The following is an 18492-nucleotide window of genomic DNA, read 5'->3' on the forward strand; positions in this document are numbered from 1 at the left end:
GGGGGTTTTGTATTGCATTTTTGTGTTCCTAGGGTATATTCCTAGGAGTGGTATAGCTGGATTGTATGGGAGTTCGAGTTCCAGTTTTGGAGGAATCTCCATATTGCTTTCCATAAAGGTTGAACTAGATGGCGTTCGCACCAGCAGTGGATAAGAGTTCCTTTTTCTCCACATCCCCGCCAACACTGCTTGTTCTCATTCTTTGTGATGTGTGCCATTCTCTGTGGTGTGAGGTGGTACCTCATAGTTGTTTTGATTTGCATCTCCCTGATGATTAGTGATGAGGAGCATTTTTTCATGTGTCTTTTGGCCATTTGTATTTCTTCTTTCTCAAAGTGTCTGTCCATTTCTTCTCCCCATTTTTTGATGGGATTAGATGTTTTTTTCTTGTAAAGTTCTGTCAGTGCCTTGTATATTTTGTAGATTAGTCCCTTATCTGATGGGTATTGGGTGAATAGTTTCTCCCACTCAGTGGGGGGCTCTTGTATCCTGGGTGCTATTTCTTTTGAGGTGCAGAAGCTTCTCAGCTTAATATATTCCCATCTATTAATCTCTGCTTTCACTTGCTTCACTTGCAATAGTTATCAAAACAGCATGGTTTTGGAATAAGTACAGGCCCTCAGATCAGTGGAATAGGCTTGAATACTCAGAAAATGTTCCCCAGACATACAATCACCTAATTTTTGATAAAGGAGCAAGAAATCCTAAATGGAGCAAAGAAAGCCTCTTCAACAAGTTGTGTTGGCACAACTGGCTAGCCACTTGCAAAAAATTGAACTTAGACCCCCAGCTAACATCATGTACGAAGGTAAAATCCAAAAAGACCTCAATATCAGACCCGAAACCATAGATATATAGAACAACACATAGGCAAAACACTCCAGGACATTGAGACTACAGGCATATTCAAGGAGGAAACTGCACTCTCCAAGCAAGTGAAAGCAGAGATTAACAGATCAAAAACTTTACACTCATGTGAGAAATGTAGATTCCATTTGGTGGAATTAGGTGGAAGTTATGGCTTTGGATTTTAGTTGTGGAGTATTAAGCTTTTTCAAGCCAGGCTTTTTGATATCATATTCTCTTCTTTTTCATTTACCAGTAGTTCTGTGAAAAATGAAGCATTATTATACAGTTTGCTATATTAGTTGTTTGGGTTTTGGTGGGGTTGGGCCACACCTGCCAGTGCTCCTGGGTTACTCCTGGCAGGCTCTGGGGATCATGTGGGCTGCTGGGGATCAAACCCAGGTCCGAGCTGGGTTAGACTTGTACACTTACCACTGTGCTATCACTTTTTTTTTTTTTTTATGGTTTTTGGGTCACACCAGGCAGTGCTCAGGGGTTATTTCTGGCTCGAGGCTCAGAAATTGCTCCTGGCAGTCACGGGGGACCATATGGGTCGCTGGGATTCGAACTGATGACCTCCTGCATGAAAGGCAAACGCCTTACCTCCATGCTATCTCTCTGGCCCAAGTGCTATCACTTTTGTGCAAGCAATCTCATATTAGAAGTGTACTGTCAGCATTGTAGTTTAGGCAAATTTTGTTTAATTATACATTTTTCACCTTTTCTTTGTAGTTTTTAAATTTCATTTTTCATTAAATTAAACTCATGGGCTCAATTAAGCCTTCTTAATTTGTGTTTATTTTTTGGTTTGGTGAATCGTGCTTGAAAATACTGAAGTTTATTGTTGATAGAAATTGCCTGATGATTAAGCTTGGGAAAGCAAGTTTAAACATATCCTAATAATCAGTGATTGCTTTTTATAGATATTTCCTCTTTTTATAATTTTAAGAGTTTGATTTTTCAGGTGTTGTGTCTTGTTCATATAGGATGACTGTTTAGTATTTATAAGAATTTTTAACCCTATTTGTGGTTTTTTTTCTGATCTCTTAAAATGAATAAAATGCAAGAAGTATGTAAATGGGTGAAACAATTTTTTTGTTGTGAAGACAAGAAATTGAAGTCTTAACTAACCAGTTTATCTATTGACTAACCAGTTTAACAGTTTGATTTTCAGAAGCCAACTTTCATTTTTACTCACTGCAATTTTAACACCAGTTTTTTTTTCCTATAACTGCCATTGGTTGTAGGTGTATACATTCTAATCAGTTCAAGTACTGAAATACTTGAAGGCAAAAAATTATGTAGAAAACCTTTAAAATGTATAGTTGGAACAAAGAACTCTTATGTTAGTACTGCTTTCAGAGTTGAATGTGATCCAAAGTTTAGTTTTGAAATTTGCTTTCCAAATATCTGTATAATCTTTCAAGAAAACGTTGTGGTATTGAAAGAGTTTATTATATTTTATCTTTCTTTAAATGCACCCTCTTTATTGTGTTATTAACACTTGTTCTACTTTGTTTTTCTATAATAATGATGTAGTTAAAATATTTGCAGGTAATTTTATTTTCACTTCAAATTTTAAGGGGCTTTTTTCTGATTTGTTTTTATTACGATTTCATGACTTTTGTGGCTGTTTAATGTCACTTGGCACAAGTTTAATTTTTGTTAACATGTATCACTTGCAAAATGCATTTTAACTTGTAAGAACTTTTGCATGCTTGAATTTGCTCTCATACAATAAATAGATAAATATTTAGGCTTGGTACATTAGTTATCTTGGTGAAGCCAGTCTCAATCAAAGGGAAAAATAATGGGGGTAGCAGTGTCTGTGATCTTGTAGGGCCAAGTGTTCTGCTGGGACTGCAAAGGGTCCCAGTATACTTGCATCAGTATTACCCAAGCAAGTTTCATATACAGATTGGCTTGTTGAGGGGTCCCCCTTGTAGCAGAGGAAGACTTCATCTCTCTCGTGTCAATTTGTGCTTTCAAACTGGTGATGTGTTTAAGTTTCTTATCTCACTTCTTAGTTGTTCTTAGAGACAGTTGGTTTCTACTTTTTTTTTTTTTTTTATAAAAACCTATTCTGTTAGATTTGTTATAGAAATAAGACTTTTTTTTTGGACTTATCAGGCTAAGTCATATGCTGAAGTCACATGCAAAAACAGTGTCTTCTTCCAACCTCAATGTAAACACACTATCATTGACTACTCCTCTCATCTCTGAGACCATTTTGCCTTTAAATTTTGCTTAGAAGCCTATTTGTTTAGCCTACAGTGGCAATTTTAAAAGAACTGTAAGTATAAACTTAAGAGGTAGTTTATCTTCTGTAGTGATAAAACTCGCACCCCATTGCTAAATCTCAAGTTTGACCTATGTATGGCTTTCAGGCATATCTTGCAGAACATACTTTATTTGTAATACTTGTGTTTTGGCTAAAATTACAAACAGATGCGGGGGTGTGGCTCAACTCTAGAGACCTTGCCTTGCATGTATGATGCCTGAACTCATGCTCTAAAATAAACACACAAAACAAATAGAATTCACTAACTTTCCATCTGGTGAGCGCAGCGCAGCTCAGTGAGTGAATTGCTCATTCAAAATTGGGAAGTCTAAGAGTGAAGTATAATTTTTGTGTTATTCATTAGACTCTTTCCTCTCTTCTCAGATGATTTTATTTTCTCACTTTGAGATTATATTTCTTGCTAAAGGTTAATTAGAGATGGGATTTTAAATAAATTTAAAAAAATAAACAAATATGGTTGCACTTACTTTTTTTCTAACAGGTTTCTTTTAGTATCTAATATGAAAATGTGGTTATGTATCCACAAACTGAATTTGTGTTAGTGCCAAGAAACAGTAAGCAAAAATATTTTAGCATATTTGTGCAGATCACAAGTGTATTGTGAGTGAGTGTACAGATACACTTGTGTATATACCTCTAGTGTCTTTGTTTGGTTGACAGAGTTAATCATTTATAACAAACATTTAGTATAAAGGACATTTTATTTATTTATTTAGGGGGGATTGGGTCACACCTGGTAGTGCTCAGGAGTTACTCCTGGCTCTCTGCTCAGAAATCGCTCCTGGCTGGCACAGGAGACCATATCAGATGCCGAGATTCGAACCACTGTTGGACTTGGGTCGGCCGCTTGCAAGGCAAACGCCCTATTGCTGCGCTATCTCTCTGGCCCCTACAAATGGCATTTTAAAATGACTAAGTAGCCATTTACGTTTCTGGGATTTTTCCCTTTTAGGATTGACTTTCCCCCCTCATATTATAAATTATTATAATCATGTATACAGTTTTTTCGATCAAGAGATAGTTTGGCCTCTTTTACACTCTTACTATGTTTCCCTTGTCCACTTACACATTTTATGTTTCATATTTGAATGTTAGGTATCCTGCCTGCTTAACCACTACAGTGTGTCATAGCTTATGTCCTTTACAGCACATATTCTCCCCTCCCACCTAACCCGTGATAGAATTTATAGACTGCACCTAACACTTTCTTTGCCAGAAGCCTTGAGGTAGTACCCTTGTTCTCTGCTCAGGGATCACTTCAGGCTCAGCTCAGGGGGTCATATTTGGTACTAGGAATTGAACCAGGGATTGGCCTCAACCTTTGTACTACCTAATTATGAATGTTATGTAATTTTTACTGTTATTTTATCAATCTGTTTAAAATTGGGAAGAGAAATAAATGCCAAAGGATACTGATAGCAAGTAGAAATGGAAAGAGTAGTAGTGAAAATGGATCTTGGTCAGTGTTACAGCTATAAAATCACATTAGAGTTAAGTTTATTTTTTTTATAAGCCTTTTGTGTGGAAGAGTGATAAAGGTCTTCCTCAAGGTCTCACAGAAATATGCTTTAGGGAAGATTGTTTCACAATTTTCATATGACCCCCAGTGCTTATGTCCCTACCTTATGTCCAAGATAAATGGAAAGCACATATTTACAGCAGGTTTAAATCCAAATGATACCATAGAGACAACTTAATGAGGTGAACACATGCTTTACATACGTATAGGAGGCCCAAGTTTGATCCTTGGTACTGCGCGTTCCACTGAACACTGATCCAGGAGTTGGCCCCAAGCACCACTAGATATGGCCAAAAAGAAAAGATTGTACGCATGTGTTCACAGCAACATTATTCATGATAGAAAAAAACAAGAAAATACTAAACACTCCAGAATTCATTGATGAGTGGGTAAACTATGTGTGGCAGATTCATGTAATGGAATACTACCCAGCACTAAAAAAAAAAAATGAAATCCATGTTACAATTAATGAACTGTTGGGACTGGAGAAATAGTAAAGCAAGTAGGGCATTTGCCTTTGCCTTGTACATAGGGTTCAATTCTCAGCATCCTATAATATCATCTTGCACCACCAGAAGTAATTTCTGCATGCCAAGTCAGTAGTAAGCCCCCTAAACATTGCCAGTTATGGGCACACACACCCCAAATTTAAAGTGCCGTACCATGTTGACTCATAGTAAAAAATCAGGCACAAAATAGTACATTATATAATCCCAATTGTATGAAATGCTCAAAACAAGAAACTTACAGAAAGAGAAAGCAGAGGTGCCAAGAGTGGAGATTGACTTAAAAATGAACAGGAACAATTTTGGATTATGAAAATATTCTATAATTTTATAGTGGCAGTGTATAGCTATACAGCTATAAAGTGTATATGGGAGTATATAGCTTTACAACTATAAATATATCATAATATTGAACTCTACTTCTAACAATAATGAACTACAAATTGGATTGTAATAAAACCCCAAAAGGTGTGGAGGGGTGCTTTAAAATTTATTTCAGCTTGAACACTTACTAGGAAAATTATATGGGGATTTTGTTCTGTGTTTTTGTAGGTAGTGTCATTCCACTGAGAAATAAAATTAATTTTTTAGCATTTCTCTTAAATTAAGCGCATTTGACTTTAATGAGATGAATATTTTTGTGGATATATAGACTTAATTTACTTGCATGCATGTATCCTCTTACTCTATTTTTTTCTAATTTTTTATTTCCTCTATAAGATTTCCTTATTGTATCAAAGGCAATTATGACAGTTGAAATTTAAAGTTGAAATTACCAGAATCACCAGCACTTCGTATTCTTCATACTTTAGAATTTCAGTAACTTTGAGGTTATTTTCTCAAGTCTGATCTTAATGCTTAAACTTTGTACTTTGTCTCAGTTTGTTTTCAGCTTGTTTTGTGTCATTACTATTATATAATTTGATGCTATATAAGTGAATAAAATGGTGTGGAAAGCAACTGGAGTGCGTTCTCTGAACTGGACCTGTGAATGTTTTGAAACAATTTGACATTTAAATTGCTATTAGTTTGAATTTGTTGTGGATAATTAAAAATATTAGTGGAATTGTAAAAATCCAGAAGTTTTTCATGCTTCATTTAATTAAATTAACAAATGTTTGAAAATGTCAGACATTTTGCATTGTTGTACATTTATGTACAACCTTCAACTCATTTTTCATGTTAAAAGAAAGTCTTTACATCATAAGTTCCACTCCTTGACTGGTGCAGGGACTGAGATCTCTAGATACAGAGGTCTGATTTTATTACCCAGGACGGAGCAGATGTCTTCAATACACCACAAAAGCACCAGGAGGGAGAGTAAATGAACTTGAAAGGAGTCTATAGTTAATCCCATGACAATATACTCCAAGGGTGGAGAAACCCAAGGGAATTCCTTTTTGAATGACCCCAATATTTACTGTGCCTATGCAGGAGGGGAAGAAAAAAGACAAAAAGCACAAAATAATCTTTTTTTTTTATTTATCTAGTTTTTGTCGATTTCTTTGATTTGATGTGGATATTGAAGTTGTCTCCATTTTTATTTTTTTTCTTCTTTTCTCTTCTTCCTTTTTGCGCTCTGTCATGTTTTTTTATTCAAGACCAAGGCTATTATGTGGTGCTTATATTTATTGCTATAGTGCTCACTGGATATTTTATTTGATACTTCTTTTTGTACTATTGTGGTACTTCACCTGCTTTTTCCCCTTCGTCTCAAACTGAGGATGAGAGCTTCACTCCACTCATTTTCGGCGTACTTGATTTTTACCCCATTTTTATTATTGTTCTCTTCTTCAAACAAAAGCACATAACTTGAACTATCTAGTCCCGCCTCCCTATTAGAGAGGGAAATAATGGAGCTACCAAGACCAAACAGATGTAAGATCACTAAGTAGTGAGTGAGGCACAGAGGGGGACCGCTCATGCTAGGGGCCCTGGGGGCGAGAGTGGAGGATATGGGAGGCAGGATGGGAACGGAGGTGGAGGGAGGACAATTCGGTGATGGGAATTCCCCCGATTCAATGTTACTATGTACCTAAAATATTACTGTGAACGATGTGTAAGCAACTATGATTAAAATAAAAATTATATTAAAAAAGAAAGTTTTAATAGCGCAATGTATTTTAAATCAAAATGTTATGGATGCAGATGTGTGTTTAATGTCTTTTTTCAAAATTTTAATTAACTGATTTAGATGTCTTTGGATAATAGTAGTAAAATATTGCTGTACCACAAAAATTCTTATTATAACTGTATACTGTAAAAATCTCAACTTAAAAATAATGCAATGATGAGATTATTTTCCATGATAAAAAGGTTATTTTTAAGCAATGAACTTTGTTGTTTAAAAATTAATTTTGGGACCGAAGTGATAGCACAGCAGTAGGATATTAGCCTTGCACACAGCCAACATGGGACAGACCAGGATTAAATCCCTGGCGTTCTAGATGGTCTTTCCGAATCCTCCAGCCTGCAAGGAAAGATTTCTGGTGCTTAAAGCCTGGACTAATCTCTGAGTGCCTCCAGGTGTGGCCCAACCCCTCCCCTCCAAAATTAATTTTTTAATTGTTACGTTTATGATGGTTTTTATTGAATGCATTTTGTTTTAAACTGCAAAATGATAGTTAGGACAACATGCTTGGCCTAATGGTCACAAGAGTAAAAAGTGGCATTATAATAAAGAAAAGAGGGCTAGAGAGAGAGTACAGGCAGAAAAATGGGAACACTGGTTAAAATTCTGGCATCATGTGGTCCTCTGTGTATCACCCAATCCCTTTTCTCCAAAATAATAGTATTTTTTGTTTTATATATTCAAATTTTGTTATCACCTGATTTCCTGCATATATTGTCTAATCCCCCTTCCTCAAATAATACTAAAGTAAAGAAAGAGTTATTAAAAGAAAGAGTTGTGTGGTCACAGGGAAATTGGGAATTTAAGATCTTAAAAGTGGGATGTGGATAAGTTGATAGCCCAACAGACCAAAGTACCAGGAGTGACCCCAGAGCTTTAAGCCCAGAATAGCTCCTAAAATCCAAATGTGACTGAAAATTAAAAGAAACTTCTGTGAAATATAATAACTTAATGGAGAAGTTGTCAGTGAAAATTTTGACTCCCTAAAATTGATGTCAGGATTAGAAAAATCTGAACTTAAACCAAGGCTTATACTAGATTGTAGATATGTTGGGCCATTGCAGATGTTAATAGATTAGGAGATTTCCTGTGGCTGTATATACCACTGCATAAAACAAGTGAAATAGGGGCCGGAGAGATAGCATGGAGATAGGGCATTTGCCTTGCATGCAGAAGGACGGTGGTTCTAATCCCAGCATCCCTTATGGTCCCCGAGCCTGCCAGGAGTGATTTCTGAGTATAGAGCCAGGAGTAACCCCTGAGCACTGTTGGGTGTGACATACACCACCACCACCACCACCCCTGAAAAAATAAAGTGAAATAATTTTGGAGGGATGACGTTGTGAAAATGGGCTGCTTAGTAGATAACATTTGGTTGAGTGGCTGGCTGATTAGTACCATATCGTTCAAATTCTAATTTTGCTCATCTGTTACTTTAATGTTGCTTGTAATGGTAATGTATTAAACTTTGTTTTTGATTACAGATACATTCAATAACCAAGTGAAAGCTCTGGGTTTTATAGAATGTGATAATTTTATAAAGTTTTTGGGTGAGGGACACATCTACCAGTTTACCTGACTACTCAGGGATCAGTCCTGGCAGATCTGGGGATCATATGGTTCTAGGGATTGAACCTGGGCTGGCTCTGTGCAAGGTAGTCACCCTACTCACTGTACTATTCTTTCTATTACAGTAGTTTATGATTGTAAGATGTTTACAGCTCACTTAAGTAGATAACTGAAAAAGAGGGGCTTAAAAGATAGAACAGCAGGTATGGTTTTTGCCTTGCATGGTGGACCTGAGTTCAATGCTGCACCATGTGGTTCTCTGAGCATGGAGGCACAATTAAGCCCCAAGTACAACTTTGTACGCCCCCAAAACAAAGAGAACCACCATGAATGGAACGGTATTATTAATCCCTAATGAATCACAAAGTTTATTTCATATATCTTAATACAAATAAGAGTTTTCAGGTAAGGTAGAATTTTTAAGTTATATTGATGGTAATTCTGAATTTCTGTGCTTTATAAAATAAATTTATTGTAATTATGTTGTAAAGAGAAATAACTGCCAATAATTAAGCTTGATACGATATAAGTTAGAGGTGTTCTAAAAATATAATAATGATGTGGGCCTGAGAGATAGTACAAACAGGTAAAGTACTTGCCCTTGCATGAAGCCAGCCAACCCTGGTGCAATCTCCAGATGATTGATTTATCATGCCTTACCATGATTCACTCCCCTGAGTACAAAGCCTCTGAGTGCTGCTCAGTGTGCCCTAACCTCCCTTCCAGCCCAAATAATACTGCTTAATTCAAGCTTTTATAATGCCAACCAATTCCACATTATAAGATCTAATTTAAAGGGTATGTTTTTTCATTATGCTGTTTTATTTCAAAAATCAGACAATATTCAATAGAGTCAAAACATTGTTTGGGGATCATATGACATGGGGGAGAAATGGAAGATTTCTAGCCTTTTTTTTCTTTGAGAGGGGGAGGGTATCCAAAATAGTATTCAGGGAACCTGGAGGCCCCCTCATTCTTGGCTGTTGAGGTCCAACGATTCAGTGCTGCTCTGCTTAGGCCCTTTTATGCCATCTAATCTGATTTGGCCACATGCAAGTTCTGTGCCATAACCTTATTAGCTCTCTGGGCTTTATTTTATATCCTTTTCTCTTGTTCCTGGCCTTGATACTTCCTGGTGGTATGTTTTCTTCCTCTTTTCTAAGGGTGAATAGTTTACCTTCCCCATTTTTGTTCCCATAACATTCAGGTTTTCAGTGTTTTAAAAACAATTAAGGTTTTTTTTTTTTTTTTTTTTTTTTTGGCCACACCACTTGATGCTCAGGGGTTACTCCTGGCTAAGCGCTCAGAAATTGCCCCTGGCTTGGAGGGACCATATGGGATGTCAGGGGATCGAACCGTGATCCTTCCTTGGCTAGCGCTTGCAAGGCAGGCACCTTACCTCTAGCGCCACCTCTCCAGCCCCACATTAAGGTTTTTAATTTTAGCAGTACTATATTTCATAATTTCCATATTAAGATAGCTTGAGGTAGATCTCTATTGGGATTTTACTTTTTAAAATTGCCATTTTCTTTGTTATTATAGTTTATGGTAATTATTCTTAGTTTGTAAAAACTTGTTTGTACTCATGTTTGTATCATTTTGTTTTAACTACAGGACCGTGTATATGTACAACAAAATAATGTGGAGAATGTCTACAATTTGGGATTAATTATTTTTCGAGATCAAGTTGTACGATATGGGTGTATTAGGGATCATCTACGACAAACACTATTGGATATGATTGCAAGAGAGCGGAAAGGAGAAGTTGTCGACCGGTATAGTCATCTTTTTACTCTGAGTTTGGGCTTCTAATGCCCAAATTGTGTCCTAATTTTATTAAAATTTAAATTTAATCAAACAAATTATGAAACTCCTCAAAAAAACTTTAATAAAGTTGCATTTTCTAACTTAACAACACACATCTGGGGCCAGAGCAATAGCACAGCAAGTAAAGCATTTATTTGCCTTGCATGAAGCCGATTAGGGTTCAATCTCTGGGATCCCATGTGGGCCCTCAAGCCTGCCAGGAGTAACCCCTGAGAGCTTCTGGGTATGGCCCCCCAAAAAAGAGAAAAGAAAAAAGAACACACATCTGCTTTTGGAAGAGACTGTCTAGTTTTTTAATGAACTTTTGAAAAATAATCAGACACTAGCTTTCTATTTTGATTTTTAATGTTTGTGTGCTGACATTTTTTTCCCTTGTATTCTTGCTAACATTGTTGCTTTTTCTTTAGGGGCTTTTGTCTGAGTCTTTACAAGTTAGAAGGAAAGAGCACCTTCCTTAAGTTATTCTTCCTCTCCCTTTCTAAAAAGTGCATTACTGTTTTGTTATGCTGTAGCTAGAAAAGCTTGAAAATGGGCAAGATTGCTTCTCTGTATTTAGGTCATCAGTTAGATGAGAATTTGTAGAATTATTTCAGCTTTAATATTTTACTAGAAACACCTGAAATCATTTGGTACCAGAAGGTTAGATGTCTCATTGTAGCCAGTGGTTATTGTATGTCCAGCAGAACTCTTCTTTCTTTCTTCTTCTCAGTTAGCACCCTTTTTGCCTCTTCATTTTAAAGGATACATATACACATCTTGGGTATACTTTCTTTAAAAGTTATATTATACTAGAGTGAGAAGAAATTGAGATAAATTGCCTTGCTGTCATGAGATGTTTCCCAATTTAAATGACTCTAAATGCTTAAATGTTATTGGCAAAGTGCTTTTGGGTCATCTTGATATAGAATGCTCTGAAAGTCTTCCTAGCTACTATTGTAATTTTTTTATATTTAGGATTATAATTTTGTTACAAGTAAAAGGATGCAACTAGAATTAGCTGAAGGAAAGAGATGCTAAGGGTGAGGATCTGAAAGATGGTCCATCCAAATCATCTTAGTAGAAATATCTGATAGTCTATTATGTGTCACCTCATACCATAAAACTTAGCAGAGACTATAAAGGATATCAAAACCATTCCTGCCACTTGAGAAAGTCTAAGTATTTAAAAATTTGTTTCCCAAAAACTGAGGACAAATCTGGATAAATTATTTAAAATACTTTTGTTGCCAAGGTAAAATTGCTCCAAAGTATTGTATAGGTTTCGGGTACAAATCATTGTAATTTAACATTTTTATATGCGCATATTGAACACCAGCAAAAGTTTTTACTTTTATTCCAACACTATATAATTTACTCCTACTCAATCTCCTCATCTTCCATTTCCAGTATGGCAAACACCATGTTTTTGGTTTTATTTAATCTTCCATTTTTGTCTGAGATCAAACAGTATTTTATCATTAAATTTTTTAATTTAGCTTAATACATATATTGGGAGAGATGGCAGAAATTATTTTTAAGCTTGATAGGATTCCATTGCCCACATATAAGTCATATATACTTTACCAGTACATCACTAATACTCATGTTGCTTTCACATCTTGGCTTTTGAAAATAATGCTGCAATGAACATGAGTGTGTAGGTTTTTTTTGTCTTTGGATAAGCATTCAAACGTGGAAATGGCTGAATTATGTGCTGTTTCCATTAGCATGTAATCCAGTAACTGTACTATTGCAGTTTTAGATAAATATTTAATGTAACTTGATTATCAAGTGATTTAACTGCTTTTTACAGGGGCGCAATAAGAAATGCTTGCCAGATGTTAATGATTTTAGGTCTTGAAGGACGATCCGTCTATGAGGAAGATTTTGAGGCTCCTTTTTTGGAAATGTCTGCAGAATTTTTCCAGGTAATCAGTGAGGTTAAATGTTCCCTTAAGATGATCTTAGTATTATTGAATAGTTATTACTTGCATTACTTGTAGCTTTTTTACTGAAGATTTTGAGGAAGAAGTACAAAAGCTACCACACCTATCCTAGCTATTCACATCCTAGTGAAAGAATTGTAGTAACTGAAGAACTTAAAGTTACACATGATTTAAAAAATATCTTATAAAGGACACATATTAATCCTGATATTTTGTTTATATGTTGTGCATTGCTAGTGAAGCCTCACTATTCAGGCTTCATCAAATAAGGGGAAACTTGTGATCTCCTGGTTCATATATGTACTAAAGAATATTAGTCAGGAAATTAAAGTCAGTAGTACAATGGGTGTTGCAAAATTACTGAAAGTGAAGCTAAAATTGTACTTTTAGCAGTGGGGAGGGTATTGGCTTGGAATCAAATCCAGAATCTCATACATTCAAGGCAAGAGTTGTACTTGATTTGTAGCAACATTCTGGCCCTACATCAGTACTAATTTTTAACAATAGAAACTCATTACTATGAGTAATGTAGTATCTTAATAGCCAGGAACATTTTCTGAAAGCTTCAGTTACTAGAATGATTTACAGCAGGAAGTGTGTTGTGTTGCCACACAGTCTTAGTTGGAATATAAACCTGAACTTTTATGTTCGTCCAGTAGTAAGCTTTTTAAAATACAGATGAGTGCCTGAGATGCAGGGCTCTGGGCACTTTGCCTTGCATGTGGACAGCCCTGTTTTGATCCAGGTTTAGTAGATAAGATTTATTCTTGTGTGTGCCGAGTATGTACAATCATTGAGACTCCAAGAGTAAGTTAGAAGGAATGTCTATGCCTAAGAAAGATCCAAAAAGTATTCCCCATTTCTACTTGATGTCAGATGATTCATTCTGGTTTCTTGCCCCTTAGCTAAATGTGCTTGCTTTTTTTTTTTGCTTTTAGAAGTACAGTAGCTAAGCTTGAAAAAATACCACTTAGGTATTAAGTTTGTAAATCTCTGTAAGATTAAAAGAAATACTAGAAAATGTTAATAGTGCTCATGTTACTTAGTTTGGTTTATGATAAAAGCAGAAGCACCTTTTGCGTCTACATCAAAAAAAATTTCTTCTTAATTGCAGATGGAAAGCCAGAAGTTTCTAGCAGAAAACAGTGCTTCCGTATATATAAAGAAAGTAGAAGCTAGAATTAATGAAGAAATAGAACGGGTGATGCACTGCCTTGACAAATCAACTGAAGAGCCTATTGTAAAGGTGGTTGAGAGGGAACTCATTTCCAAGCACATGAAAACTATAGTAGAAATGGAAAATTCAGGTTTAGTACATATGCTGAAAAATGGAAAGACAGAAGGTAAGTGTTAGCACTTGAAAAACAAATAAGGTTCTCAGTAATTTAATTATTTTTCCTTAATTGCAATAGATAGAATGACAATATAAGCATTATGATGTGTGTCAGTAATTTATTGCTGTTTGGTTTGGTTGATTTTATTTGAAAAATTGGGGACATATTTGTGGGTTTTGATGGTTTGATGCATTTACAGTGACTTATTCTTTCTTGCTTTCTTTATGTATTTTTTAAACATAAAAGATTAATATTATTGTGAGGTGAATGAACTCTTCATTTGTTTCTTTGTTTTAATACAACAGAGAATTTGTACTACTTCCATTCCCATACACTTCTTATTTATATTTATAAATACAAATGTAGTTTATAACCTTTATAAGGAAAGGTTCAGAAGAGGAGCCAGAGAAGTATAGGGTTAACTATACTATAACTATATAATTACTATAACTATATAGGGTTAACAGAGCTCGAGGCCTACCCAAGTTCCATTCCTATACCCTGAGCACCATGGGTAAGCCTAACCCCCTCTCTTCAAAGAAAAAAAATTTTATAGACTCTTCTATGGGAGTTTTTTTTTTTTTTTTACAATGGATACCTCAAAAATAGAAGTATCTCTTCTATATTGACATAATTTAAATTAGCAAATTAGTTTGGAGAACTTTAAAATTATAGATCAAAAACAGGGAAATGAGAAAATAGTAATAAACATTTTAGATTACTTTAGCACTTTCTCTTTGTGAGTCTTGCTGGTGGTTTATTGATCTTGTTTATTTTTTCCAATAATATGCCCTGAGTTTTTTTCATCTGTTGGATTCCAGTTCATAGATTTCTGCTGTCTCTGCTCTAATTTCCTCCTACCTGCATTGTGCTTCTTTTGTTGGAATTTAGATGCAGATGACACTAGTACTCAAAGTTAAATGTAAATAAGTGTATATAGAAATATTTTTCTTAATTTTAAATTTTGTTTTCCTATTTTACTACCCAATACACTTATATATGTTTAAATACAGTGAAACCAGACTAAATTACGTATAATAAAATATGTAGCAAAATTAAGCAAAACATAGGACAGAATAGGCAAATTGGGAGCAATTGGAATGTTTAAAGTATAAAATATATTGTAGCAAAAAGTTCACAAGTTGCTATTGCATCTGTAATGTCTTTCTTGAACCTAGGAAATTTGGTTTTGATTTGTACCCAAACAAAAAATAACTAAGATCTTCTCTTTATAAATTACTTTGTGTTTATATTATTAATAAAAACATATGTAAGGAATAAATTTTGCAAACTCCATTTTAAAACTTAACTTGTAATCATTATTAAATTCATACATATTTAGTTTTAGGCTCTAAATTTGTCTTAGAAAATAAGGTAGGCAAAATTATAACCTTTTGGGAGGAGAATTAAAAGTACTATTATATGATCTATGAAAATCATATAAATTAAATTAGAATCTTCATTGCTATTTATTACATGCCATGTTCATGTTATGTTATCTGATTTGCTAGCATTATAAAGTTCAGAGTCACTTTAGAGATCATTTGACCAAGTCTAAAATACTTACAATCTATTTTTTACAAGCAACAATTTCCCAACCTCCTCGCTAGAAAGTGCTATTCAAATTATTTTCAAAAATCTGTTTTCTGTTTTTAGTTATAAGGTTTGTTACTATTGTAAAGTTGACAAAGTTATTTCAGAGAAACTACTAAATATGGAATAGAAATATTTTAAGCCCATATCTTAATCGTCTGAATAAAAAAAAATCATATCAAATGGAGAGGCCAAAGAGTTTTCATTCTAACAAAAAATCTTAGTGAAATAAATAAAATGGTTTTTTTTTTTTTGGTTTTTGATTTTTGGGTCACACCGGCAGCGCTCAGGGGTTACTCCTGGTTCTATGCTCAGAAATCACTCCTGGCAGGCGTGGGGGACCATATGGGATGCTGGGATTCAAACCATCATCCTGCATACAAGGCAAACACCATAACTCCATGCTATCTCTCCAGCCCCAAATAAAAGCATTTAAAAAAAATAGTTTTATTTAAGCACCATTGTTAGAAACATGTTTGTAGTAGGGTTTTAGTCATAAAAAGTATACCCCCCTTTCAATATAACCTTCATGCCACCGATGCCCCCCCCCTTCCTACTCCACCTTCTTGCATTGAAAACAGATATTCTATTTCTCTCACTCACTACCATTGTCCTGATAGTTGTTGTTGTAGTTATTTATCTAACTGCACTCAACAATCTTTGTGGTAAGCTTCATATCAATGGCTCATTCTTCTGGCCCTCATCTCTATTGTCTCTGAGTATTATTTCCATAATGTCTTTTATTTTTCTTAAATTCCACAATAATAGGAATTGCTTTAGGAAAATATTTGGTATCTCTCTCCCTCTGACTTATTTTAGTTAGCATAATAGTTTCCATATCCATCCATGTATAGGAAAATTTCATGACTTTATTTTTCCTGACAGCTGCATTGTATTCCATTGTGTATATGTACCACAGTTTCTTTATCTGGATTGTTTCCAGATTTTGCCTATTGTAAATAGTGCTGCAATGAACATAGGCATGCAGAGGGCATTTTTGTATTGTGTTTTTATATTCCTAGGGTATAGCCGGAGGAGTGGTATTGCTGGATTATATGGGAGCTCAATTTCCAGTTTTTTGAGAAATCTTCATATTGTTTTCCATAAAGGCGGGACTAGATGGCATTCCCACCAGCAGTGAATCCCTACATCCCCGCTGGCATTGATCTTGTCCTTTGTTGACGTACATCAGTCTCTATAGCATGAGATGGTACATCATTGTTTTGATTTGAATCTCCTGGATGTAAATCAAAAGTTGTTAATACAGAGCATGATATAGAATCACTTGGGAAATAATAGGACTTGCTTTAGGAAAAGGACTTGCTTGAAGTAATAGGAATTCAGGCTGTATGTTTCATATAGACTTTGCCAATGATGTGTGAAATCATAAATCCTAGGGTCATAGCTATAGTATAAGAGGTACGGCATTTGCCTTGTGCACATATTCAACTAGGGATGCCTTTAACCCCATATGTTCCTCCAAACCCCATTAGGGGTGCCCCTCTCCACTATCCTAATAAATATTTTTGTCATACTAGCCTTTGCTTTGTTCTTTTTCTTTTTCTTTTTTTCTTTTAATCAAATGGACGAATGCTGGCAAACATGGCTCCCAGAATATTCTGTGCCGGAGCATCTCTCCTGAAGATACTTTCTTTGAGGTCTGGGACTGAAGAATTGATTCTCAGACCCAGCAATGCTAAGGGCCAGTACAATGTCAGAGATCAAACTGTATATCTCACACATTTCAGCATTTTTAGATAATTCTGAAAAGTATCTGTAGTTTCACTGGTTTTAAATTTTTCTCTCTTGCTATTGTTGACTATAGGAAGTTGCAGCATAATGAGTTTTTCTTTGATAATTGGTATCACTCGGTTTCAGATTAGAAATTTATAGAATAAAATATGTAGGAAGCCCAGGCTTTAGGTTCTTGTTACTATTCCTTATATATTAAGCTATTTGGACATATTTTCTATCATGTAAATTAACTTTGTTAATTAATATATTTTGATACTTTTAAAGCAAGCATTTCACCTGAACACCTTTTTTAAAGTATATTACAACAAGGCATAACTAGATTTTTTTCAACTTTTTTCATGTTGGTGGCAAAAGGTAATGGAGAAAAACTGAGCATCACAGATCAGCATGGACATAATTTCCAAGTTTCTTGTTAACCTTTAATGTTCATTTGTATGTTCTTATTGCAGATCTTGCTTGCATGTACAAGTTATTTAGTCGTGTGCCAAATGGTTTGAAAACAATGTGTGAGTGTATGAGTTCCTATTTAAGGGAACAAGGTAAAGCCCTTGTTTCAGAGGAGGGAGAAGGAAAGAATCCTGTTGACTATATTCAGGTAAGCAAAATCACTTAAAGATTCTACTTTTTATGATAAAGAAGTTTTGACAGGTACTGAAATGAAATGGTCGCTTCGAGCGATGTATTTGTAATTTACTATCCTTAAGTAAATGTATATTTTAGAATTTTGTAATGTATGCACATTTATATAAGCTAAATTGAGCTGCATATTTTTATTCGTTAGCCAGACTGATGAAGATCTTGTTTGAAAGGTTTTAAGAATGAAAGTTGTACTTTTGGGTATGGATAACATCTGGTTGGTGATGCTCAAGTGTTACTCTTGAATCTGCTCACGGGCCACCCTTGACAGTGCACAGAATTGATCATATATATGGATTGAACCAGGCTTTGCTGCATGCAAGGCAAACATCTTAATTCCTGTACTATCTCTGTCCCAATTGTATTTTTGATTGCATTTTGATAGTTCATGTTGGAAAATAATTAAATACGTAGATTTACCCCAGTAAGCCTAATTATAGATGCCAACACTAGTGCCTTTAACTGCCATCCAGCAGAATTAGTAGCAAAAAGGAGACAGACAGCTTTGACTTGTCCAATTTGTAAGCTGACTTGGACAGCCCAGAGCTA

At 35.1% G+C, this 18492-nt stretch overlaps 1 protein-coding gene across 1 annotated transcript in view; it reads left to right on the forward strand.

Moving 5' to 3' along the window:
* CUL3 (cullin 3) overlaps positions 1 to 18492 on the forward strand; it is a 128099-nt gene that overhangs the window by 80131 nt on the left and 29476 nt on the right. The window contains 4 exon segments of the mRNA XM_049768155.1: positions 10488 to 10648; positions 12493 to 12607; positions 13740 to 13968; positions 17757 to 17902. Of these exon segments, the coding sequence (XP_049624112.1) occupies positions 10488 to 10648; positions 12493 to 12607; positions 13740 to 13968; positions 17757 to 17902 (651 nt within the window).

This window comes from Suncus etruscus, chromosome 2, assembly GCF_024139225.1.
Source record: "Suncus etruscus isolate mSunEtr1 chromosome 2, mSunEtr1.pri.cur, whole genome shotgun sequence".
NCBI classification, from domain to species: Eukaryota; Metazoa; Chordata; class Mammalia; order Eulipotyphla; family Soricidae; genus Suncus; species Suncus etruscus.